Source organism: Chiloscyllium plagiosum, chromosome 13 (genome assembly GCF_004010195.1).
Source record: "Chiloscyllium plagiosum isolate BGI_BamShark_2017 chromosome 13, ASM401019v2, whole genome shotgun sequence".
Classification (NCBI taxonomy): domain Eukaryota; kingdom Metazoa; phylum Chordata; class Chondrichthyes; order Orectolobiformes; family Hemiscylliidae; genus Chiloscyllium; species Chiloscyllium plagiosum.
Window position 1 is genome coordinate 38,532,442 of NC_057722.1, and position 27,920 is coordinate 38,560,361.

A 27,920-nucleotide genomic window follows, 5' to 3' on the forward strand; every position below is an offset into this window, starting at 1 on the left:
TCTTTTTCAAGATCCACAAACATACTGCCCCTATATACCATCGAAGAGCGTGTTGCTGGAAAAGCACAGCTGCTCAGACAGCATCCAAGGTGCAGGAGAATCGGCATTTTGGGCATAAGTCCTTCATTAGGATCCAACCTGATGAAGGGCTTATGCCTGAAATGTCGATTCATCTGCTCCTCAGATGCTGCCTGACCAGCTGTGCTTTTCCAGCAACATGCTCTTCAACTCTGATCTCCAGCATCTGCAGTCCTCACTTTCTCCTGCCCCTATATACCTTCTATATTTCAGACTGTCTCTATTCGACAGAGCTGAATTCTTCTGTATGTAATCTAATTTTAATCCCTTATTCAGTTCCTTTTGAACTACATCCATGGCTCTTCTGTTGCGTTCCATCCCTTTAATAGTTTCCAATTTTCTGGTCCTAACTGTTTCCTCTTCATCATGGTTTCTTGTTTCTATGAACCGCTAGCCTCTAGCAAGATGGTTTGGGGGCTCTCCACCACGACAGAAGCCAAACCAGACTCTAATCATCACAACCTTCCACTGCCTGCCTGAACTATTTGTCATCTTCAACAGCTTCTCCTTTAACTCCTTTCATAATTTCCCAAATAAAAACTGTTGCTTTAGCAATTCACATGGGTTATAGCAATGCATATCTTTTTGTGGGGTATGTAAACTATTCTTTTTCCTGTCCTATTTGGGAACACTTTTTTTCTATTTTTCTGGTGCCTACATCAATGAATGTATGGTGCCACTTCCTGCTCTTGCTCTGAAATGGAAACTGTCCTTTGCTTCCAATTTCCAACCTTCTGTCATTTTCAGAGTTATCATACTCTTCATTGATGTCTCTGTCTCCATTTCTTGAGATAGGCAACCAAAAAATGTTCACTTTAAGCCCTAAGAGCCCTCAGGATCTTTTCTATTTCAATCAAGTCAACTATTACTTTTTAAAATTCTAGTGAATAGAAGTTTAGCTTGTCCATCCTTTCCTCATAATACAACTGGCCCATTCCTGATTTAAGTCAATTAATCTTCTCTGAGACGTATTCAATACTTTCACATCCTGGATGGAGTACTCCAGGCAGCTCCTGTGGCCTATATAATTGAAAGATAACCTCCCTACCTTTGCATTTAGTTCCACTTGCAATAACCTATAATATTCCGTTACTTTTCTTGATTACTTGCTGCATACTAACCTTTCGCATTTCATAAACTAGGACACTAGAGCCGTGCAATCTCTCACCATTTAAATATGCCAAATGGGAGGCAATGCCTATTGGTATTAACGCTACACTGTTAAAGCAGAAACCCAGACAATGTTCTGGGCACCCCGGTTTGAATCCCGCTCTGGCAGACAGTGGAATTTGAATTAATAATCCATTGCTGATTGTGGGAAAAACCTATCTGGTTCACTAATGTCCTTTCGGTCTTACCTGGTCTGTACTTCATGTGACTCCTGACCTACAGCCAAAGTGGAAGACTGTTAACTACTCTCTGGGCAATTAGGGATAGACAATAAATACTGCCCTTATCCGGTGCATGAGTAAAAACGTATTTGCTTATTCATCTAATTTATATTTGTCCCTTTATACTCATTATATCTTCTTCACAACTTATTTTCTACTTATGTTTGTTTCATCAACCGATTTAGGAACCAAACCTTCAGTCACTTCCTCCAAGTTATTTATATAAATTGTAAAAAATTGAGGCCGTGCTCCATTGGCACATCACACATTGCATTGCGTCAATCAGAATGTGAGCCATATATAAGTTCATAATATATAGCAGCAGAAACAGGCCATTCAGTCCAATGAATCTGCTCTGCCATTCGATCATGGCTGATATGCTCCTCATCCCCATTTTCCTGCCTTCTTTCCATATCCCTTCAACCCATTACCAACTGAACATCTTTCTAATTCCTCCTTAAATTTACTCACTGTTCCAGCATCCATCACACTTTGGGTGCCTACTGTCGGTATCCTGTTCGCCAGCCACTCTCTACCATGCTCACATATTTTACTTTATAAAATAAGCTTTTATTATTTTATATAAATAACTTTGTGGCACCTTTTCAGGTGCTTTCTGGAAATCTAAGTATGGTATATCCTCTGGGTCACCTTTATTCACAGTACATGTTACTTCATCAAAGAATTCCAATAAAATGTTTGAAAACTATTTCCTTTTCACAAACCATGTTGACTCTGGCTGATACCCTGACTTTTTTCCAAGTGCACGGCTATTAACGTCTTTAACGATAGGAAATAAAACCTTGGCTCTGCCAGATATTAAACTAACTGGCTTGTCATTTCCTGCTTTCTGACTTACTCACGTTTTGAATAAAGGAGTTACATTTACTTTCTTACAATCTAACGGAGCCTTCCCTGAATTGAGAGAACTTTGAAAACTTAAAACCAACATGTAACTATCTCACTTGAAGAAGAGTCATAGTGGAATCAAAACATTCACTTTGAAACTAAGTTTCTCCAGCATTCCCTGTGTTTGTATCTCATTGCGCTAGTTGTCAACTCATTTTGTAGGTAAAGTCTGTAGATGTGCTTGCAACAATTCAATGTGAAGATTGATTTCAATATTGTGAAAAGTATAACAAACTATTAGAATACTCCAACTGTAGAATTCTGTAAGAGTTTGTAAGGTATAAAATTATTGGGTGTAATTCGCTAATTAATTAAGCTGAGAAAGTCCCTTTGGTTCACCTTGATCTATGTAGGGACTGAGTTTTCTAATATCCATTTCTTTTTATTCAAGAAATATAGCCTTTCGATATGCTCTAATTGGAAGTTTGGTTGATACCTTAGTCAGTCTTTGCATAGAGAAGAATGTTTGATATCAGTCCCAAAGTTACCGTTTTACTGCCATGAATATATATTTTCTAGTTCTACTCCACAATTTAAAGTATCATTTGGGCTGATTTTCTGCACCGATAGCAATCTAGTATTTCAAAGAGCAGCTGTTAGGTGTCTTCTCTGCAGATTGAAAAGTCCAAGTCTGTGCAGTTTTTCTCCAAAGCTCAGACCAAAATACTGGCGATTGAACTTTTAACTTTTCTCTGCATCCCTCCAATATTTATATGCCTTTTGTCTCCTAGTATTAAAGCTGATGTTTGATCATAATCTCCGATGAAAATCCAGAAGTCTGTGTTTCTTAGTTATCCTCAGTTTTTAACAATAATGTGTCTTTAAATTTTTTTCTGTCCATTTCCACTTCTTGTGGATTCTGGGTGGGAGGCTTCAATATCCATCACCTAGAGTGAATCGGCAGCACTACTACTGCTGATCTGGTCATGTCCTAAAGGTTATAGCTGCCAGACTGCTTCTGTGGCTGGTGATGAGGGAAGCAACAGAGGGAAGAACATACTTGACCTCAGCCTCACCAATCTGCCGACCAAGATGCATCTGTCCATCAAATTATATTAAGAGTGACCACTGCATTGTCTTTGCATGACTCTATCTTCACTTAGGATACCCTCCATCATTTTGTATGGCACTACTGCCATGCTGAATGGGATAGACTTCGAAAAGATCTCAAGACTGGGCATCAATGAGATGTTATCGGCCGTCATCAGAAGCAGAACTGTACTCCAGTACAATCTGGCTGAAGTATTTGCAGCAGTACTCAGGCAGAAATGCTGAGTGATTAATTAATCTTAGCCTCCTTCAGAGGTCATCACAGATGCCAGTCTTTATGAAATTGATTCGGTCTACCTGATAGGAAGAAGTGGTTGGAGACACCGGATACTTCAAAAGCTAATGGGCCCTGGCAACATCCTGTACTGAATAGTGCTGAAGGTTGAGCTCCAGGACTTGCAGCACCCCCACCTAAGTTGGTGCAGCAACAGCACTGGCAACTAATCAACAATGTAAAAAATTATCCAGGTATGTCCTGTACAAAAAAAACGCAAGATTAATCAAACCTGTTCAATTACTGTCCCACCAGTCACCCCTCAATTATTTGTAAAGTGATGGAAGGTGATATCAACATCTAAAGTACTTCCTAGCAATAACCTGCTCACTGACATCCAGTTTGGACTTGGTCTGGGCCACTCAACTCCTGCTTTTATTACAGCCTTGGTTTAAACATGGACAAAAGCACTCAATTTCAGAGGTGAGTTAATATGACCATCCTTGACATCAACACTGCATTTGACCTAGTGTCGGATTAAAGAGCTCTAGCTCAACTGGAGTCAATGTGGAATTGGGGCGGCGGGGTGGGGGGATGGAATTCTTCACTGGTCACAGATTTACCTAGTAAAAGGAAGGTGGTTGTGGTAGTTGAGGGCCAGTCATCTCAGCTTCAGAATATCTCTGCAATGGTTCAAGAGGACAATGGTGGCTGGCCCAGTCAGCAAGTACCATATCCCAAAAATGTTTCAAAAAATCCACCAGACTGAGTTGATAGGATGACCACTCCTTGGGTTGGAAAGCTTAAAGCACAACAATAAATCAGACAATTGGTTCACAATAGTTCAAACTGGTTCACTTTTTAAATTAAGCATGTAGAGTCCTTAAAATATTACAACAATCTTATATGAGAAGTTTGGGTGCCTGACCCTGACTCCATTTCTGATAGAAGGGCACGGAAGGTTCAGCACAGATTTGATTCCTGTTTCAGATTTCTAATGCAAACCAAATGCACACTTTTTTTTGTGGTTCAACAGCTGCTATGTTATAACTTCTGTTTCCATTGCTAATGTTACAAAGTTGTGTAGAATACTCATGAATTGAAAAGTAGTGCATGATCCTTTTAAGAGATTGTGCATTGTCTGTGCTTGGAAGTCTGCAAACATTGTAGAGAGAGCCCCAAAATTGAAACAAGTACATCAAAAGACCTTACAGTTGGCAGGCAAAACAGCTGTCCTGTTTTGATGTTTTGGCAAAAAAACTGGATTCAGCCAATTAATTTAAACAAAGCACTCAGCAATTCAAAGCCAATTGAATTTAAAACTAATGGAGTTGACAACCTGAAACCAGTCATATTATAAGAATTTGATTTGTCGTAGGGTGTATATCACAAAGGGGCAATTGGACAGAGAGGAGAGCGCCAACTGCCATCTGAAAAGACCAAACCCACCAACTGAGAAATACATACCAGGCTGTTACAAGAAATCTCCATGCTCTTTTGAAAAAAAGCTCCAACTATCTATTCATAAATATATCATGGCACTTTTAGCTAAAACTTCCAGGCATAAGAATTACAGAGAAAACACCCCCAACAGCAGGTTCAGTGAATGGGAGGTGTTTGTAATACCGGAGAGAGGAACATTCTGGAAGACACAATCTGTGTGAACTTTAAGAGACTAAGTTTTAATTTATTGTATTCTTATTACTTGATTTTTAAAAGTGGAACTTGTATTTATTCGCACAGCATCCAGTTAGAATCTTGTTTTATTCAGGAATAGGTAGTTAAAGACAGATTGTTCATCTTTTTAGTAATTCTGCTAATTTGTTCACTGTTGGAGTTAGATAAATAAATTGTTATGTGTTAATCATAGAATGGGTGAAAGGATTCCATTTCAGTTAACCACTCCTTTATAACAGATTGGGGATAAGAGGTAACTGATACCACTTTTCACACTTCGTTTTATCAGATTACGAGGTGAGGTGAGTTTCTCTGGGTGGTTTGGTTTTAATTATCGGAGGGGTATCGACCTCCCCTTCGTAACCCAACAATCCCCTCCCCTTCACAACACGTTATCCTCACCTAAGTTGGTATTTTCTTAAAATCTGTACAAATGTGACCGCTTTGTAATCGAAGTTATTTATTTTAATTAGAAACCATGCCAGCACTGACTGTTGAAATACTTCACTCCAAAATGTGATCTATAGACTCTCATTTGTCAGTATGATGAAGAATTGTTCCAATGTTACATTTTTTTTAAATTTAGGCATGTCTATGTCATTCCGTTCTTCACGTGGATCTTGTCTTTTGGAATTATAATGGCTCAAGTTGTTATACAGCCAATCACATCCATTTTGACCCTAGTAAAGGGAACTCTGTTAATCATCACAGTGAGTACAGTACTTTGCAACTTATTTTCCTTTGGTCTAAACATGTACAGAATGCATTTTTGAAACATTTGTTCTTTGAATGAAATACTTTCGTCAATTCCTTTGTGTGAAAGATAAACATCAACAAATATAACCCTGATATATTACTATTGCACATTTGCTCTGAATAAGTTGTGCTCAGATGAGAAAATATTGACATACCACCTGATCTCTCATAATTTATTTGATATGTTCGTTGAAAATTAATTCACAACTCTTTGTGCATTATGATTGTTATTTCTTGGGATATCTGGCCTGCAGTGTATCGGTTAGGATGGGGGCAGGATTGGTTGCAAAGTTTTATAGATTAATTTATAGAGGAAGGGAAGGATGAGACCATATCCATGAAGGGACGAGTCTTTTAAATTGGATGCAGTGGAATAAGTAGGAATTAAAGAACAAATTTTGAACAATGTATTCCAGGTATATACTGCTTTAAGGAAAGAATTCCTTCTCATTTCACTGGTTAATTTTTCATTAGAGTCCATGTGTGCTAAACGACCTTGCCAAATTAATTGCAAGAAAGAAAATAACTTGGAGTTGAATCTCTAAATTATTACCTGGAATTTCCGTTATCATTAAGAGACCAAAAATGAAATTGATTTTAAGACCTTTTCATCCTTATACAAGATGTGTTGAAAATCATTGAAACCAGTTATTGGCTGAGGCCTGTCCACTTTCAATTTTGATACAGAGAATTTTGAACATTTCCTTTCATCACTTCCATTTAACTTTCATAGTTTTGAACAAAATGCATATAGAAACATGAGTGAACAAGGCTAATCTTACTAGTCAACAGCATTAAATAGAGGTTACTTCAAGTGTTATTGATAGCCATGTTTTCATTGAGTTTCTGTCAGTGCGAGGTAATTCATTATTCCGGTAGAAATAATGACAAAACAAATCCTGATGCTATTCTTTATTTTAGACACTAGAACCAGATGGATTTCCAGCAAACTAACTGAAGGCTCAGTTGACTCATAGCCCATTTCTTTTGAGGAGCTGATGATATTTTAATATATTTGCTGCTCTTAAGCCCCAAATAAATCTTCAGTCCTGCAAAGTCAAAGCAAAAGAATTAATTCACATTCTTATTCATATTATTTGTTCATCAGATGTAGGCACAGCAAATGAGAACATACTTATTACCCACTGCTGGAGTAGCTGAAGGTGAACAATTTGATCCACCACTGCCTTTATTGTAATGACATTGCTATCACACTAATATCATTCACATAATGTGTAAATCCTTTCAAAGTTGTTCAGTTAGCTTGGATGATACTAATAGGGAAGGGGCGATACTAGCATGATGTGTTGTGTTGCCACAGTGAGTTTACACTCTGCCATAAGTAGTTATTCAAAATTGGCAAGCAACTATGTGGAATGTCCACACAGGAGATGTTGAAAAACGTGAACTATTAAAGGTCATTAATGTCATATTAATCTGAATGTATTATGAAGGTATTACACAATATTTCACCAGAAAAAGTTTAACAGGAAGAGCTAGATTTTGCCACATGTTTTAAGTTGTGATATTGGGAATAAATGGGGGTTTGGAACAACACATGCCGGCAGCAAGAGCAGAACAATCAAGACATTGTAGCTGGCCTGCATGTCAGTCCATAAGTAACCAGGATCTAGACTGGTAGCTCATCAGGTGAAGGAGAAACCCTTCCAATGATCTCAGCTCTGATTGCAACTTTGTTTGAATGCAGCCCCTTCTTTACAGTTTGGAGCCTCAGGCTCTGATTGCCTCCCAGTCTGCTGCAGGAAGACAACTCCATTGAAATGGTGGCCCCTGCACTTGGCAGGGAGCCCACTCTACTACTGGAAAAATGTCACTCACATTGCCTCACAATGGGCCTGTAATAATGTTGATTGATTACCTAGCTCTGCACAGTGCTTCCCAGCCACATCTGAGAAAGCTCCCTGGAAGTGGGAATGTATTGGTAGTTATCCCAACATGCCTCCATTATTTTGAGAATCTCACCTCACTTAATGTTTCCAGCTCCATGCCTGTTGTCATAGTTCAAGGAAGGTCCTACCCATTGTGCCATCTTTCTCAGAAGCGAACCAGTTTTTATGCACAATTCCATTTTCCCCTTTTCAGGTAATTGTGACCTTTGTTGTTGGCTCTGAGATCCATCAAGAAATATTCAATGATTTCTCCAGCATTGGAACACCCTTCCTGATGGGTACTGTTGCACTTGGTAAGTTATTTCTACTGTACATTTTTAACACAGTTATATTTGTATCTTACAAATTGAGGAAGTGTTCATTTATCAGCATTTAGGACAAAATAGCAAATAAAATCGATTGCATTATATTTGACAGAATGTTTTAATTACCTGTAATTTAATGAGCAAGAGCAAGAATAGCAACTTGTGATCTAAAAACCTGTGATAAGTAGTCCTTCATTTCTTCAGCAGGCATTGAGACACCGAATTCATCAATATTGGTACTAAGATTAGGAATTTTAAGGATTCAAACATCAGATGATCAAGTTCCAAATAGCACTTATCCCTGCTAAAATGCAGGCAGTGGTTGAGGATCAAGAACCAACTGAAATTGTCTGCTTTCCTAGATTCCCTAATCAGTTAGAGACTGTGAGGTACACATTGACCAAAAGAAATGCTTTCTAGCCAAAGGGACCTTGGCACATGAGACTTAACAGCACTTGGAATTTCAAGGCACCAGGAACTACAGGAATGAAGCGAAGGTCTGGAATGTCTGCTTTCTGTGTCTCTCTTTCTTTCCTGGAGTTTCTGCTGCAGGATCTGGGGGATTGTAGTGAGGTGATCTTTGGTAGAGAAAGGGCAACCTCTTCAAGCAAGCATATGTGGATGGAAAAGGCAAAGAAAATCAGTAACAGAAGTGTTCCCTCTGCAAACTGGAGACAGTATGCCAAGAGGATGGGAAAGGTGAATTACGCAACACCTTCAGGTGCCATGTTCTGTCCCAGCATTGTCCAGCATAGAACTCCCTACGCTAAGCCATGTTGCTGTGCAACTCAGCTTTCTGCAGGTACTTCAAATTCAACCCTCCATATATGAGGTGAGAGTTAATGTGCTTGACATAATGTTTGCATATCGAGTGTGACATCATGAGGCCCTAGCTAAGTGGAGTCAACGAGAATCAGGGTGCAAGCACCATCTTGGTGGGAATTATATCTGTCCCATTGGAAGTTGGTTATAGTTGTTGGACATCAGTCATCTCAGCACCAGGATATCACAAGAATTCCTAAGGGGGATGAAACATCTTCAGCTGTTTCATCAATGTCCTTCCTTTGTGAAGTAACTCCACAGAGGCCAGTATCCTGGCATCAAGCCACCCTTTATTTCGCCATGCAGAGTCCTTGGCGCTGATCCAGCTTCCTCAGAGCCAGCTCTCAGAGTGCGCAGAACCTCTGATACTTCTGTTGTAGTTGTCAGCCAGGGCTCCATCGTTGGACCAGATTGACAGCCCCAATCAGGGAACCCATATTCTATGAGGTCCATTAAGCAATGTGTGTCCACCTGGCCCACTGGAAACAAGGTCTTGGTCAAAGATCATGCAGATCTTAGCAATGATCTCCTGTGATATCCTGGTCAATGTGCATATTGATCCTCTGCCTTTGTACCACGTGTTGGGGGTTTCAGTTCCTTGGAGGTCAGTCTCTGTGTCCATCCTGTCTGCCCGAGGTGGGACCTGTATCTCTGAAGCATACACCTTCTGATATTGTTACTGTTCCTCTTGGTCCTCATATATGGTTAAGTTGCATAAGCTACTTCCCTGCCATGGTGAACTGTAACAGCAGGGATGTGCAACTACAGATGAGTGAATTGTGACATCTGAAGTGACCTTCAGGAAGTTAGCAAAAACTGTAAAGCAGTGCTAGCATTTTCTGGGAAAGGTCACGTCAGCTCCTGCCTGTGATTGGAGCTCTTCAGTTCCACTTAACAAAGGCTTCCCAGCCTGTCAGTGTCTTTGTTATGCTGTCATCTAAGTGGTCGTAATGAGTTGATGACAACTTGGGAAACAGGCCCACTGATTGTTACAGCTAGAATACTTGATTATAACAGTATTCAATAAACTAACTGAATATTTAAATGACTAACCCAACAGTATTTGTCCAAACATCTCAAACCTCGTGAAGGTGAAACCCAAAAATGGGGTGTACAATATTGGGATCTCCCCAAAGGCACCCAATCTCACCCACCCTATTCTGAAAAACATTCTTTGCTTGCTTTAGTGATTCTACAAAACTCTGAAAATAAAGTTTGAAGCATCTACTTTCTTTTTTCTGTAAATATCCTGCGTGTTCAGCATTGAACATGCCAGGCTTTTGAACAGGACTAAAGGTAGGTGGAACATGATTTGGTCTTGGTTATGCCTTGTCATAGTGTCATTGAGTCATAGAGATCTACAGCACATAAAAAAGGCCCTTTGACCCATTCAGTCTGCGCTGGTCAACAACAACCACTTAGCTATTTTAATTCTTGAAATTAATTCACTCACCTCTTTACCCGCCCCTACTTGCCCAATCCATCCCCTGACTTTCTGCCACTGTCCCAAGAAACTGCCCTGCATGTCTCAAGAAGTTATTTAGCAGCCCAGGTTCCTAAGCTTCAAGCAGCCACTCCAATGTTGTTCCTTCATTTTGAAAGAACTTCAGTGTTCCATGAAAATATAAAAATGAAACATAAAAATGAAAATGTATCTCACCTGATAGTATTAAGTAAAATGCAGTATTTAAGTCAAAAACTTTATGTCTGCTTAAGCATTCTATTCTTTGCTTAAGAGTGGTAAGGCGTTCCAATGGCACTTGAGTTTTTGTATTCAGTAATCTTATGCGCCTGAGGGAAGCTACCAACATGATAAAATCAATGCTGTCTCTATTGCAACTGCTCAATAGTTGAGTGTGCTTCAATTCTGTTGCTTCCTTAATAAAACTGCATGGTAAAGGAACACTTAATATATGCTAATAATCTGTATTAGATTTCACTGGAAATGCAACACTAGTTACTGATATCTACTTTCTTACTAAATTATTACATAAAGCAAACTATTGAAAATCAGCTGTTGAATATGTTGAGCAAACAACATTGGACTTTGGCAAACAACAGTCCGTAAAAGCAAGCTATATTAGGCTTTTGATTTGAGGAATCATGAGATTTATAAATCAATTGTGTTAAATTACTTCACACATTTCCCTCTTAATATGAATTTCACATTACTTCAGTAATTTACACATCAATTAAACCACAACTGATTACGTTCTAGATAATTAAGGCTGAAATTGTACTTTCCACTTCCTGGAAAAAATTCTCATGACACCAGTAACATGCAATACACTGTATATGGTAACATTTAGAGACAAAGTCAGAATAAAAAGGAGGACATGGGTTCTTTACAAGGCTTTCTTTCCAACATTGCAAGAACATTTATTTAACACATTTGGGTACTTTTTCTGTCCAGATTGTTGATTAATTTTCTAACATGTCAAGAACATATTCAGAACTAGAAATCATTCTAAACATCTGAGAATTATGCAATTTGAAATAAAAAGAGTGGATTCTGATTGCAACATATCTGGTTGATGAATATCAGCGAGATCTCAAAAGTTACTCATGGAAAATGAGATCTATTCCTTTGATCATGTGGCACAATTTATTTAGCATGCTGTTTACCTTGGACAATGAGGAATTTCATGGGAACAAATTTAGCAGTATCTCCCTGGGTAATTAGCAACCAAATACATGTGTGATTTGGGAGACATGAAAAGTTGGAAGCTTTATTGGCTACAGTATTATAATACACTTTGTTGGAAGAATTCACTGATTTTCAAAATCCTGACAATAGTGTAGCCTTTTGTCATGCACAATGATAAAATGTCAGATTCATAATTTTAAACATGAACTGTATTGACAGAATCACAGAATTGCTGAGTATAGATGGAGGCCCTTTGGCCCATCGTAAATGCGCCAGCTCTCTGAATGAGCATTTTATTTAGTGGCCACATCCTACTTCCTTTTACTTAGAAAATGTTTATTTTCAAAAACAGTTTAACTCCCTTTTGAATGTCTCAATTGAACTTGTCCCCATCACACTTGCAGGCAGTGCAACCAGATCCAAACCATTTGCTTCATAAGAATGTTTTTTGTTAAACTGGCATATTTTGCCAGTTACTTTCAATTATGTCCTCTAGTTCTTCATTCTTTTACAAGGACTTTTACATTTCTCTCTCTTTGTCAGATCCTTCATGAATTTCAATACCCCTATCAGGTTTCCTCTCTGCTTTCTCTTCTCCAATGTAAACAGTCCTAACTTCTGCAATCTAACTTCATAGAGGAAGTTCTTCATCTATAGATAACTCTCATAAATCTCTTCTAAACCTTCTTCAGTGTCTTAACATCTGTCCTACCCTATGATGGCCAGAACCAGACACAGTGTTCCAGATCAGGCTGAACTAGTGTCCAATACAAATTCAATATAATCTCCTCGTTCTTGTATGTCTGTGCCTCCATTTTAAAGCTTTGAACACTACATGTTATATTAATTGTTTTCTCAACCTTTAAAATTGTACTCACATATTTACTCAGATCTCTCCGATCCTGCACCCAACCCTTTGCATTGTATCTTTTATTTTGAAATGGAAGGGGGTCTGAATAATTGGACTATGGTGTGAAATCTGGGGGCATTGTGTGAGAAGTCCAGTGAGGCCGATATTGATGCCAGGGACAATTAGTTGCAAGTTCCAAATAAATTCTGGGCGTCAAGATGAGATTCTTGCCAGGCAACTATGAGATGCCTATTAACAGGGATTATTGCTTCTTAATACATTAATACATTAATATGCAGCTTCATATCAGACTACCCACTGAAAAGAAGCTAAATGTCAACAATTCCTGGCATGAAACTCAGAGCAGGTACCTAGTGACTCCAACTCACCACTTGATCCTCTGGGCCACCATTTTGGACATTGGCAATGACGTCTCAGGGCATGCTCCATGGCACCAATCATATGCACCCAGTATCCACAAATGCTGGCATCCAACACACGCTAGCCTCTCAGCCCTCATGGCTCCCCTCTGATCTAGTTGCAGAACACCTCTACAGTTTAAAGCTTCATTTCGGGCCACATCAGCAACGAGCATTCAAATGCTGCCACAAGGGCACTCTGTGCTCATAGATAAGTACCCCAACTGGTCATACAAACTGGATCAGGCTGTGTCTCAGGGGCACTCACTTTCTGTCTCTGTGCGCATTCACTTTGTGCCTACCTCCCAGCAACCCTGCCTTGCCTTCCTGTGTCATGCCTCGTGTATTGACTTTAGTGTACACATAGAGCTAGTACTAGCAAGTCGTGCTTTTAGGGGATGGCCTTGATTGATTGATACATCAATCTCACACATGCCAGATGCTTGCATAGCAAACACACTGCATTATTGTTCAAAATTATGGCAATATCTGAATGTATGTGCAAGGTAGTCCTCTGTCAAGTAAAGTGGGGGCTGCAATCAGTCAAAGGCAGAGTTCACACATAGTCCAGGAGTCAGATTGGGTTGGGATACCTGGTCAGCAAGGACAAGTTGGACTGAGGGGTCTGTTTCTGCGCTGTACATCTCTATGACTCTAAGTGGACTCTGGTAAGTCTCTTTCGGGTCATTGCAAGCAGTCAGCAGAATGGTATACTGCTAACTGGCACGCAGCAAGGACAGAGTTCAGAGGTCTAGTCAGTCCTTTCTAGGGCTGTCCATCATGGTCAGTCAGGACCTGGAAAGCAGTGAGTACTTGGGGTATACACATTGAGTGGTGGAGAGATGGAAGGAAGCCTGGAACGAATGGGTTATTCTGTGGTCAGAGTGGGTGAGCCATTCGAGGTTGGGGGTTGGGAAAGCAGAAGCATGTATTGAAGTTAAGACAAGGACAGTGATTGGAGGAAAGTCAATATGTAAAGAAGTTATATGATTCAGCATAAGAGGGCATGGAAGACTACATGAGGGTCGGTTACTGGCATTGACCAATATTCTGGCCTCCTTGGGAAAAGCCTAAAGAACTGCTATGGGAATCATCAACATGTAATGCCAGAAGAGGGAAGTTGTGGTTACCTGTATTGGAGAAAAGGATCAGTGGAAATGGGCTGCTTTGTGAGAAGGAACCATAGCCTTTTTGTTTTGTTAGAGTTCTTTTTTAATTACTGTAAGTAAAAGCTCATTTTTGGAATTATTCAAGTGCTAGTCTGTCTGTGACGGTCCCCCACTGGACATTAAGAAAATACTGGTCTGCAGTGGACTTTGGGAGCAGAGTAGTAGTGAAGAGAGAGAGTGGTAGAATGAGATGTGTATAAGATGGTGGCCCGCGTGGTATGGTGGCTAGACAGTGATTGGAGCAAGAAGATGGAGTTGTGTGCATGAGGAAGTGTCAGCCATGCCATGGTTTGAGACTGCTATGCTATTACATTGCAAGTGAAGGCAACTCCAGACTACTAACACTTGGTTGGGAGTTTGGCCAGGAGAAAAGATGATATGGACACCAGCAATGCCTGTCTATTCCTGGATATCTGGTGAGAGTTGACTACTTCTACGGTGAGTGGTAATATCAGGCCAGCAATAGAGGAGAGGGTCACCATAGGCATGGGGCAGGTAGTTTATCAGGTGGATTTGAAACAACATGACAAGAAATTTCACTAGGCCTTAGAAAGAGAAATCCTCTTGAATCTCAACAAAATTGACACTTAGTCAAAATATCAGATGATTCAGCCCAATGTCTATTCCCTGCATTAAATCTCATCTGCCACCTGTCCGCCCATTCTATCAACAGATCTCTATACCTTTGCAGTTGTACACTATCTGCCTCATAGTTTGCAAAATGGTCAAGTTCTGTTTCATCTACACATTTGCCTTTATACTGAGGTCTGGATCACTAATATCTGTCAGGAAAAGCAAGAGTCCCAGTGTCACTACTGAGGAGTTCCAGTACAAAACCTTCAACTAATCTGAAGAACATCCATTAGCCATTACTCTCTGTTTTCTGTCTCACAGCCAATTAAGTATCCATGTGACTTTGTCCCTTTTGTTCCAATATCTATAAATTTGCACACAGGTCTGTTGTATGGCACCTTATTAAATGTCTTTTGGAAGTCCAGAACAGCCACTTTTTTAAGCATGGACATTAAAAGGCTGATGACATGGCTGCTGTGTGTCAACCAATCTTTTCTGTTTCTGCATAGATGCATGATGTCTGTGGAATGTTTCTAATGATTGACCATGGGCTAGGCAATGATGTAGGGTATTGTAACTGACTAGTAGTCCTAAAATCTTGGTAATACTCTAGTAATTCACCATGTAAGGTGAACTTCGAATTCAACTAAAAGTCTAATTAAGACAATGAAAACAATTGTCAATAAAAACCCATTTGGTTCCCTTATATCTTTTAAGGAAGGTGCATGCACCCTTACTTTGGCCTACCTGTGATTCCAGGCCCATACCACTGTTGTTGACTTGTACCTGCCCTCTGAAATAGTCTCATATGTACTCATTGTGTTGAGCAGTTAAAAAATTTGAAAAAAGGAAGATAAATCATTTGGCTTCACTCTAGGCACTGGAAACAACAATGGCAAACAGAGTCTGAAATCTCTGTAAAATCGTCCTAACCATCCTCTGGGGACTAGTGCCAAAATTAGGAGAGTTCACTCACAGATTAGTCAAGCAACAGCCTGATATAATCATTCTCACTGATTCATACTTTACAGATAGTATCCTAGGCACCAATGTCACCATATGCTGGTATGTCCTGTCCCACTGATAGGAGGGACCCAGCAGAAGTGTTGGCACAGTGAAATCCTGTCAGCAACAACGTGTAGCTGCTCCAAGGTTCCATGCAAGTCGATTGGCATCAACACATCCATCATTGCCCTGGAAGTTACTGCTGGGCATGGACCTCGCATTTCAAAACAATGAGAGGAAACAGAAGTGAGATAAGTTAAAGACAACAGTGAGAAATGGTTGTGGCTCAGAACATGAAGATGTGGAAGAAATTTGTGTGGGGATCAAAAATGCCAGGGGTAGAAGATTGGGAGTAGGCCCTCCAACAGCATCTACACTACGTGAAGAGTGTTATCGGATGTAACTTACATCATACTCTAGCAAAAAATATTGATCACTTCGGAATTGCATGATACTTTGTGACTTCTTGCTCCTTATGTTTAGTTCTACTCAGTTAAATATTTTCAGATTTATTTGATGTTCTTTCCAGGGATATGGGCATTGGTGTATATTTTGGACAGTATATGTTAATATCCCTGACTGCACATGAGCAACTTGTTGAGTACTGCTTTCTTTTCTGTAATGGTATGGTGCAACTGAGTGTCTGCTAGGCTATATCATAAGGCATTTCAAGGTCAAGCACATTGCTGTGGGTCTGGAGTTACATGTAGGCATGCAATATGACAGATTTTCTTCCCTAATGGATTTGATGGACCAGATAATGCATTTGCAACAATCAATGAGCACTATTACTGAAACTAACTTGCAATCCCAGATTTTTGTTTGAATTAATTTACTGAATTCAAAGGACCCCAACTAGCATGGTGGGTTTAGGCCTCTGAATTACTTATCCAATAATATTAACACTGTTGTCTGAACAGAATGGAGAGAGAGAAATTATTCTCACAGGTGGGAAGGCTAACAAAAAGAGGACACCATTTTAAAGTGAATATCAAAAGACCAATGATGTGTTTTCGCTAGAAGCTAAAAGGTCTACTGCTGCTTTTAAAGGTCAGTCTCTTCAGCTGTTGTATTAGCTAATATCTTTGAAGAGAAAATGAGGTCTGCAGATGCTGGAGATCAGAGATGGAAATGTGTTGCTGGAGAAGCGCAGCAGGTCAGGCAGCATCTAGGGAACAGGAGAATCGACGTTTCGGGCATTAGCCCGATTCCTGAAGAAGGGCTAATGCCCGAAACGTCGATTCTCCTGTTCCCTAGATGCTGCCTGACCTGCTGCGCTTCTCCAGCAACACATTTCCATCTATTAGCTAATATCCCTCATTTATTCAGTGCCAGCAAAAATAAGGCAACCGGTCAGTGGTCTGAATGCAGTCACTTGGATCATGTTATGCATAACATGGTTGCAGTGTTTTCCTGCCTGACTAAAAGAGCTATAGAAAGATAATTGATTGCAAATGAAGCCCCTCCAGTTGGTATCAATTCAGTACCACATTATAGCCAGCCTTCCTTGCTCGTAAATAATTCAATTACTATCTATTTATCAATGTTTTAGACTGTCTGCTATTTCTTAGTTTATTGTCAGAACACTGCACAGTGCTTAGTTTCATTTGCATACATGATCATATTAAATGTTACCTTATTCATATGATTGTGAAAATCATTTTTTAAAAAAAAGTACAGTCTTAAAACTTATCTGAAAGCCGACTTACAATCAAAGTACCATTCATTTATCATCATCTTCTGCTTCTTGTTGCCAAGGCAATTTTCAATCCAGAGGGCAATTTTCCATTAATCTACACAGCTTTATCCAATTTGGAAGCCTAAGATGCAGAACCTTGTAAAATTCCATTTAAACCTCCTAGGGGTTTAATTTTTTCAAATGCTATTTTTAGCACATTGGTTGGTGTGCTCACCTTTTCTTCCTATCCTATTTTACCACACTGAATAAAGTATTTATTTTAAAAACTGTTAAAAAAGAAGTGGGCTGAAATTTAATATAATATGTTTGCCATTCTGTATCGAAGAATGAAATTCAGAACAGAACAGGATAAGCATCAACCTCCTGCAAATCAATCCATTAATTTCAGGCTAACAAATCACAATTGTTGGCTGCAGGCAACCAAATTGCAGTCAAAGCACAATGACAACTGGGGCATTTCTTCCTCTGACGGTTGTGGAGACATGGCAGTGAAATGCTCATCATCATGTTCTTCTGACTTTGATTCTGTTACCGTACAAACCGAGAGGTCAGTATCTGAATTAAGGGAGGGTAAAAAAGGCTGCCTTGCAAGCTGTGAGGCAGCTGTGCTCACTTCCTCTGGGGTGGTAGATAGGATGTGTTGCGGCAGCCCTCTTGGCCACACAGACTGTGGACATTCCACTTGTACCTGCAAAACATAAAAGGGAACAAAAGTCACAATCAAGACTTACAAATTGTGGCACGTGCAAATTACATAAATATGAGATAATAGACAATAACATGAAATTGCACAACTGTTATTGCTATTTTATCGCATAGCAGGGCATGCATATCTCTACATCTCCACATGAGCAGTCCTGAATTTTACCAGCCACTGCCAAGATTCAGTCTTCACTGGGGACAAGGAGCAGAATGTTGGGCAGTTCACCACCTGTCCTGGCACTGACTGCCCCATTATCTGATGTTTTCTCCTGCAATGAGAACAGCAGGAATAAGCAAGATAGAGGTAGCACAGAGAAGATGGTGACACTGCCCCTGCGAGAGCAAAGCAAGTAATTGATCTTCTTTCGGCATTGCTGGATGTACCACCATATTGACCCTGATGGCAATCTCATCTCAGACTGACAGGATGTGGTGGTGTGGCAGTCATAAGAAAAGAGAACAGTCCTCTTCTGTACCATCGATCTTCAAAGGACTTTCATGCCCCTGTCTGCAAAGTGGGACACGAATATCTTCTCTACCATCATGTGAACAAAGAGTTTCCAATCTTGCAGGCAAGTTCTGGAATTCCACCAAATGTCTGTAGATGCAACAGTGTTTTAAATATTATGCCAGCCCCAGGAATGCCAATCTAAATGAGCATATCTAGGTAGTGGTGAATATTTCTAGCCAATGAGTACTCTGATGAACCGTGGATGAGACACACATCATAATGGCATGGTAGATTCTTAATGAGGTGAGTTTGGGACAAGAACATTTGCTCGACCACCACCCTCCATCTCCACTTTTATTCCTGTTGTGTACTCTTGAAGGTGGAACACTTAAAACATGTCTCTTGTCATCATGTTCACCATCTGCCATAACAATCAGGAGATTACAGTTTGTAGTGTATTTCTTCTGGTTTAAGTCCATATCTTTGACACTCCTTGATACCTCATCAGATATAATATTGAATTCACATCCACAGTCACCTTTGCAGTATTTTTCAAAAATAAAAGACAAGTTATAAATGGCTGAAAAGGTATACAGCATCAAAGGCTTTATAAGTAGGAACATAAGGTAGAAAAGCAAGGAAGTTGTGACAAATCTTGGTAAAGCTTGGTTTGGCCTCAATTATAGTGTCTAATTCTGGGCATTGCACTCTAGGGGAAAGTGTGAAGGCATTGGAAGGAGCTCCAGAGATAAGGAATTCTCATTGCAGTGATATTTTGGAGAAATTTGGATTATTATATTTGCAGAACTTTAAGAGGAGATTTGATTGACATGTTTGGTATCATTCAGTATTAAAACTAAGTAGATAGAGAGAAGCTATTCTTATTGGTGGATGAGCTGAGATGTAAAATGAAAGCCAAAGAATCAATGACCTTCTGTGGAATTTTATTTTACACAGTGAGTAGTTAGGATCTAGAATACACCATCTGAGAGTGTGTAAGAGGCAGATTATCTTGTAGTTTGCAAAAGAAAATTTGGCAGTCACCAGAAAATAATTGCATGGCTACAAGAAAAGGGTATGAGAATGGACTGCCTGATGTGCTCTTTCAGAAAGCTGGCATACATGCAATGGACCGAATGACTTTTCTTAGTGCTGTAATCACTGATTCTATGAAAATCACCATTATTTAGCTTCACAGGATCTAGCCATCATTTAGGGACTACTGTCCTCTACAATGAGTTCTTATATACTTCTCTGTGTAACTGCACTATACATCACCAATAGCTTTGCATTCTACAGATGATCATTGATAGAATCATGCAAGATTGGCAGTGGTTAACTGCTGCGTCAAAGTGTCAGGGACCCAGGTTCGATTTCAGCCTCAGGCAACTGTCTGTGTGGAGTTTGCACATTCTCCCTGGATCTGTGTGGAGTTTGTACATTCTCCCTGTGTCTGTGTGGAGTTTGCACATTCTCCCTGTATCTGTGTGAGTTTCCTGTAGGTGTTGCGGTTTCCTCCCACAGTCCAAAGATATACAGGTTAGGTGGATTGGCCATGTTACATTGCCCATAGTGTTTGGGGATGTGCCGGCTAGGTGGGTTAGCCCTGGGAAATGTAGCGGTAGGGTAGAGGATTGGTCTGGGTGGATGCTGTTCTAAGGGCTGGGTGGACCCGATGGGCCAAATGGCCTGTTTCCATACTGTAGGGATTCTATGATTCTAAGATACTATTCAACCTATAAATCATTATTACTGTTAGATTGATGAATAATGCATCCTTTTTTTGTATATCAGAATTATATATCATCTGTGGTACAAACTCAAATTTATTGATCAGCAAGAATTAATAAAGCTTTACTTATTTGGCTTACACGCTAGGGCTTATTGCACTTAGTTCAGATGTCCTATAGAATTTGAGTTTCTTAAATTATACAGTTCACAGAGTTATATTTCCTATAGATCCTAAAACAGCTTTACCTGGATTTAGTAATTCTCATGCTTTCATTTAAGAGTGATTACTTTGATTACATTTAATTAATGAATCAGATGTTTTGATGGCAATTCTGCTCAAATTATCCAAATAAAGCTAATATTGTGCTAATTTCATGCATACCTGAATAGACAGTGGAATTCACACCGTTGTTCTTCACAATATATAATTTCAGTTAAATGACATCTGCCTATTCAGAGAATGAATTGAACAACACCATGGGTGGCACAGTGGCACAGTGGTTAGCACTTTTGCCTCACAGCGCCGGAGACCCGGGTTCAATTCCCGCCTCAGGCGACTGACTGTGTGGAGTTTACACGTTCTCCCCGTGTCTGCGTGGGTTTCCTCCGGGTGCTCCGGTTTCCTCCCACGGTCCAAAGATGTGCAGGTCAGGTGAATTGGCCATACTAAATTGCCCGTAGTGTTAGGTAAGGGGTAAATGTAGGGGCATGGGTGGGTTGCGCTTCGGCGGGTCTGTGTGGACTTGTTGGGCCGAAGGGCCTGTTTCCACACTGTAATGTAATGTAATCTAATCTAATCTAAACCTAAAACAAATCAGTCTTAGAATGAGGTTTAGACTTGTTTAGTAAATCAGTGAAAATAAATCATGTCTGATAGAATGCTTAACCAATCTAATCAATGCCAGCTTTCTGTAAAGAAAATATTATTGCGTATATTCCAGCATGGTATCTTAAGCATTATAAACTATGGCTGCACTACAACAATAAAAAAAAAGCTCCACATGTTTAGGACTGAGATATGAAGGCTATTGTAAAGGATGTGTAAATAACCATATATTGAATTGCTTCATCCTTTTGAAATCTCATAAACTCTCAAAAACATTGAACCAATTTTGCAAGGTAACTCTTTGGACGCAGAGTCATATATGCCTCACTAAATCTGGTCTGTAAGTTTGAATATCAGAATTGTGTGATGTCAAATTCAAAAAGTGTCAATCTAGCACATTTTACTGCCTCAACTAAGTTTGCACAATTCCTTACTTTAATACAATCTGATGCAAATTGGACTCACGTCAAAACCAGTGATTTTCTTTCTGCCTGATCATTCCTTTCATAATAATTGCATAGATGAAGCACACTCTTTGAGTTACTGGGCTGACCTTTGGGATTTTACTTCTTAAGGGACTCTTTGATTATTATTGTTGCAGGTTTTTCTTTATATTTGATGTCTGCTTCAGAAGACCCCTGCTGTTCACCATTTTTGTGCATTGCAAATCATCTCTACAGTAATATTGATTAGAATTGGATTTTACTAGCAACTGTCACATTTTTTTCAATGTGAACATTTATTACATTTTTAAAGCAGTCCTGGAATTAGAAAAAAGGACGTTACTTTGAAAAAAAATGCCAGATTGATAGTAGCTGAGAGGTTACTTTTTCTCATCCCAGGAGTATGTAGACTTAGACACACTTAGCTAAGTACATTTGAAAAGTGTTTTCACCCATAATTCACCAGAATCTGTAAGAACGGTTGCAGTTTCCTTGTGTTGGGATCTTATAATGTAAAGGATTACTTATAGCTTTAGTCCAAGAATATCTACTGAGCTGTGCAAAAGGACATGAAGTTGGAACCTGAGTCTAGAAGGCTTCAATAGCATCTCCTTTTACCATGTCTTGTAAATAGTTATATCAATAAAGTCTGTTAATATTCACACGTAAGATTGTGGACCTTACATTTCGACATGGTGGCAGAAAGTGATCAGACTCACAGAGACAAGCAGCAGTCGGAGCTCAAAATTACTGAAGAGAGTCTCAGAGGATGTAGAGACTAGCAAACGATGAACTTCAAGAGCTGACCTCAGAACCAAACCAGGGAGCAGCAAAGCCCACAGAAAAGCACAACAAACCCACAGAAGAGAACACAGCAAGTAACAAGTTTCAAAAAATAAATTGACCACAGTATGCAAAACATTACAGAAAAACGGTTCTCAACAAAAATGGAAAAAAATTGAACTCTCAAAACATCCACCAACAACAAGCATGCAGAGAAACAGCTTGAAATTAATGCTATGAATGAGCCCCATGAGTGGGGGCCCGAATGAATGAGCCTTGTAGATTATTGTGAGTGTGAGGAGCGACACCAGGTCATAGCTGTAGCAGCAGCACAGGAGGTTTCACGGACTACAGTCATCCATAGAAGTACCAACAATAGAAGATATGGGGACAAAGTGAACTCTTCCTGAGGGATGTGGTAAGTGTGCTCCACACTTTTGACTTCTCTGATAGCACAGCCTGGCAAGACAAATTCTGGTATGCAGATATTATGGTGAATAGCAAGAGAACTATTTTTAAATTAGATATGGGGTAGATGTATTGATCCATTTGGAGGCTATGTTATGGTTAAGAAAAATAATTCTTGGACCATCCTTCATTTAAGTTTGGACGACATGAGACATTAAAATCAGAGTGAAATTTCAGGTAGGTACCATATTTCACTAAATTGGAAAACAGGTCACAGAGACCCACTATATATCTTTATAAGTGGAGCAGCATGTATAGCTTTAAATAGCAGATGGTGGAGCTTCCACTGATTTGTTCAGTTTGAAGCAGTCCACTGTACCACCAGAACTGAACAGATACCTGTTAAACAATTATATACCGATTGCAGGATAAACTGTTAATGACTTTGTAAAATCTGGGTAGGACAGGGACTGCAAGTAGAAAGCTTCACATCACTATTCAAATTTAGCTAGAACAGTGATTTGTAGAAAAGCAACCTGCTAAATATCTTTAAGAAGATCTCCCAGTTAATCTGAATCTTTCACTGATCCCACCATATCCCTATCCAAAATGGAATAATCATAAAGCAAGAGGGTTGGTGGGGGAGTGCATTTATTTTGAGCTCTGACTGCTGCTTGCCTCTGGTTCTGTGGGTCTGGTCACTGTTGCCACCATGTGGATATGTGAGGTCAACGACCTTATAAGGGAATATTAACAGGCTTTATTAATGTAGCTATTTACATGATATGGTTAAAGGAAACGCCTTGAAGCCTTACAGACACCAGTGCCAGCTCCATGTCCTTTTGCACATCCACATTAGAGATTCTTGGACTAAAGATATAATTCATACTTTACATTATGTTTGGGAACTTGACAGAGAAAAAGAAGGAAGAACTAGATAATGATAGCTACAACTAGGATGCTCAATGTGTCAGTCATTGATGACTTTTACCTATGTCTGTAAACTGGAATGTACACATACAATGTTACGTTAAAAAGGACAGAACAGTGATATTGCTGCGAATCATGTTGTTATTATGGTCACAATCAGTGTGGGAGCAAACCAGTGGAAGTATTGACAATGTTGATGTCCTGTGTTACTTGATAACCCAACGTGGTAGTTCCAGACAAGATATATTTCTTTTTTATTTTTGTGGCAGAAGTTATAACTCGATCAAAGAATTCTTTGGTAAAGGTAGTTCTGAAGTGGCCATGTTCTCTGTGATGGATACAAATCAATCAAGAATTTGTGCAGAGCTACACAGATATGCATTATGATCTTCTCCTAAAATATCCCCAGGAGAGACAGAAATTCTTTGAGTCGATTATTTCTTTTGATTCCTTATTTCTTTCATAAATGGTGGAACTGCCAAGACAAATGAAAAGCTGTGGGAGAGATTTTGGAATTAGGTAAATTCTAGCATATTAATAGCAGCTTACAAACATTAAATATGAGGCAAAGAATCCACAACAAGAGCATATGTTGGCGCCACCAATAAGGCCCAGCCTGGTAGGGAGTCAGGATGGTATTTTAAATATTTTCTGGGTTATCTCCCTGGTTTCATGAAAATTGGAATAACGTCAAGGCTGCAAGGTCAAAGGATTGAGCAATCCAGCCTTTTCCAATTTTATGGCACTAAAAAGGCATTCTATCATCAGAATCTATGCAAACAGGTCATCCTCCAAATGCCCTGTAAATGTGTGCATTTGGACAGCACCAATGACTATGATAGTTGTGTAAAGCAGCATACTAATTCTTAATGGTTTTGGTTTAAAATGGAGATATTGGAAATTATATTTTTTGAGATTGTCTTAGTATTTTCTGAAAGGGAAATGAAAAAGTAGAGCTATTTTATTTTGAAAGGATTCGCCATTCCCTTTAGAGTTCAATTCTATTTAAACTAAGTGAATCAAAATAATTAAAATTAAGTTGAAATTTAAGCTTTGCTCAGACAGTTCATTAGTTCCCCGTGGAGATGAATCATAATAAAACATCCAGTTACTTTTTCAATCAGAAATTAATGATTGGGTTTTGTGAGGAAAAGAAAGTGCCAGCTTGTAGAACTACTTCAGATAATTATCCTGGTTGCTTTGAGGTTACACCCAACGAGATTCTTATTGAAACATTTTCTTTGTCAATAATTGTTTATAAAACTATTCAATGGCTTGGTGTCAAACAATAAAAAAAATTGAATCTTACAAAACCTAAAGATAGTGGATGTCTAAGAGAAATATTGTTAAGTGGCTGGGGTATTGTGTAATGCTACAAATGATCTGAAGTAAGATGAAGTTTGAGATCTTTACCCTTAAGTCACAAGATATGATGTGATGGCGAAACCATGTGTACGTCTCTTGGAGGTTTATTGACACTCTGAATGTGAGGAATAACACAAGCAGCACCGATAGATTGTCTACTAGCAGCAGTCTCCACTGGCTACAGTGATAAGCTGATGACTTCTGTGAATGTCGAACGTGATCTGTGTTGTCAGTTTGTAAAGAGCAGGTGAATAATTTTACAAAACAATTCTAAACAGAATCAGAAAATGCTGGAAAAACTCAGCAGGATTGGTAACATCTGTGGAGAAAAAACAGAGCCAGTGTTTTGGATCTGATATGACTCTTCTTCAGAACAGAAGCAAAGCTACCCCCTCTCCCCACCTTGTTGCCTCAGCAGAGGTGGATGCTTTGTGCTTACATCCTTGGCTGTGTTGCTGTGAGGACTTTGGTAGTTGGCCTCATCAAACATGGGCCTTTGCTGGGACTGCACAGTGTGTATCTCCACAGAAGAAGATAATATCAATTATTCCTGAATCACAGATGCTCCCTTGTCAGAAGGACTGAGGACAGTGAGGTACTACTACATGCAACGAAGAAGCTGGAGAGATTATGATCCAGAATTCTGTCCAGGTGCTGACTGTATCTTTATTAGTGAGAAGATACTGTTTAGTCTGGCACTGTTTGTCTCCTGATTTCTGCTCAGTGGAATGGGATGAATATCTATATTTTGCTCAGGGAATTGGGGAGGACTGAGGACAGTGAGGTCCTACTACTTGCAACGAAGAAGCTGGAGAGATTATGATCCAGAATTCTGTCCAGGTGTTGACTGTATCTTTATTAGTGAGAAGATACTGTTTAGTCTGGCACTGTTTGTCTCCTGATTTCTGCTCAGTGGAATGGGATGAATATCTATATTTTGCTCAGGGAATTGGGGAAGAAATTTAATTCAGTGAGTGATATTGTATATTGTTATTGTAAATGACAAGACTGATACATACCCTTCTGCTCTGTGATCAAAGGTTCAAAACTCTATTTCTGCTCAGCTAAAAGTGAGCTGGTCACTGAATTTTTGTTACTGTGCGTGGCATTATCTGTATTTTCTGTTTGAAGAACAGAAGTTTCATGCTTATTGTGGAAAATTCCCTCTTTCTGCTTTGTGTAATTTGTGCTATGCTTTCCACTGACTGAGATAGTTCTTAAGGACAGAAGTGGCAAAAGTGTAATGATAACAAGTGAAATGAACAAAACCATTTTCACAGAACAAAACCTTTACATGTTTTGGAATGCACTGACTGAGATTTGGTGGAGGCAATTCAACTGAAACATTCAAAAAAGGAATTAGATGGTTATTTGAAAAGGAACAATGTGCAGTGAATGGGGGGAAGGCAGCAGTATAGCAGAAGGTGAGATGCTCATTTGGAGAGCTGTCACAGCCGCAGTGAGCCATATGGGCTCCTTGTGCGTGGTAACAGTTCAATGATTCTCCAGGACTCTGCATTCTGGCATGCACTCTGTTCATTCGGTAAAAGGGTGTTTGATACATCTTGTATGTTGTGCACTATTTGCAGTTAAGATAAATGTGGGAACCAGTAGTTTGTGCCATCATTTTGGGTTTTAAATACAGCAAATACTCGTGAGGAAATACATCAATTTCAATAAAGTGATATAACAGGTAGAAAATTGGCTCTAGCATTCTGGTGAAAACTGGAGCTTCCCGTATTGATTGATTTTCCCATCATTTCAATGATCCTAAGCTAGTGCTGATAAAACTGTTTCTTGTTCATATGCAGGATTCACAAATTCAAATCACGAAGCAAACCTTCAATGCTGCTTCAGTTTTCTATTGAGCTGAATTTGATCATATAATTATGCCTTTTTCTACTGTATTGTCATTACACTCCCTTTGTCAGTCCAAGCCTACTTTTAAAAAGCTGAAAAGCTTTTCAAATTTAAGAACTAAAATTCTGTTGGTTCTGATTACCACTTGGCATTTTCAGCCTCTGCCTTCATGCTGTGTTTGTCTGGCCAGCTCTGTATCTGCAGAATTGTGATTATTCTGAGGTGACTTTGGATGACTGCGTGGATGTGGTGAATATGTCATATAATGTCAGTTGGCATCCCACTGTTAGTTATGTCACTTCACATGACATTTACATTTTCAGCTGTAGATATGCTCCTTGCACCAGTATTTTGAGATCACTTTTTTTTTAATGTATATAATAGTGGTTACTGGATTACTGATTTTGAGGTGCAATGTATTTTGATGGTTGGTTTACAGGGCAGGTTATCATTGGGTCAAAGATCATGGACATAATTTTGTCCCCATTTTGAAGTTATGACTTCTGTTGCCAGTTTGAATTCACTGAATCTTTACTGCTGTTGAATGGTGTAAATTTTCTTCTTCACCAACCAAACTGTAATCTGTCGTTGTACCCATCCAATTTTCATTCATTGATTTAAATGGAATGTTGATAGCCGTATTGTGGCTAGGGTAAGGGTCTCTCCTGTTCAACTACCCTGTGCCCGTAGACCCCTGTCTCACTTTGCCGAATCCAGACCTATACCATCACCCACATCATCATGGTCTACCAGCCTGGCCTCAGCAAACTCCACACCATTCACTTTGTAAGCTGACTCCAGTAAATATTGACGAGCAGCTCGTAAAGGTAGGACTTCCTCCCAGATGAGGACTAAAGTGTCGAGCCACTTAGCGGTCTGTAGCCAAAAAAACAATCAGTGTTTCTCAACCACGTGGTTATGGGCTTGCCCTGATTTTTAAGCTGGTG

The 27,920-nt window shown here is 39.4% G+C and overlaps 1 protein-coding gene across 4 annotated transcripts in view; it reads left to right on the forward strand.

Moving 5' to 3' along the window:
• si:ch211-51h4.2 overlaps positions 1-27,920 on the forward strand; it is a 320,169-nt gene that overhangs the window by 153,999 nt on the left and 138,250 nt on the right. For all 4 annotated transcript variants that reach the window (XM_043702225.1, XM_043702228.1, XM_043702226.1 and 1 more), the window contains 2 exons: positions 5,906-6,029; positions 8,179-8,278. In XM_043702225.1, the coding sequence (XP_043558160.1) occupies positions 5,906-6,029; positions 8,179-8,278 (224 nt within the window). The remainder of the gene's footprint in view (positions 1-5,905; positions 6,030-8,178; positions 8,279-27,920) is intronic.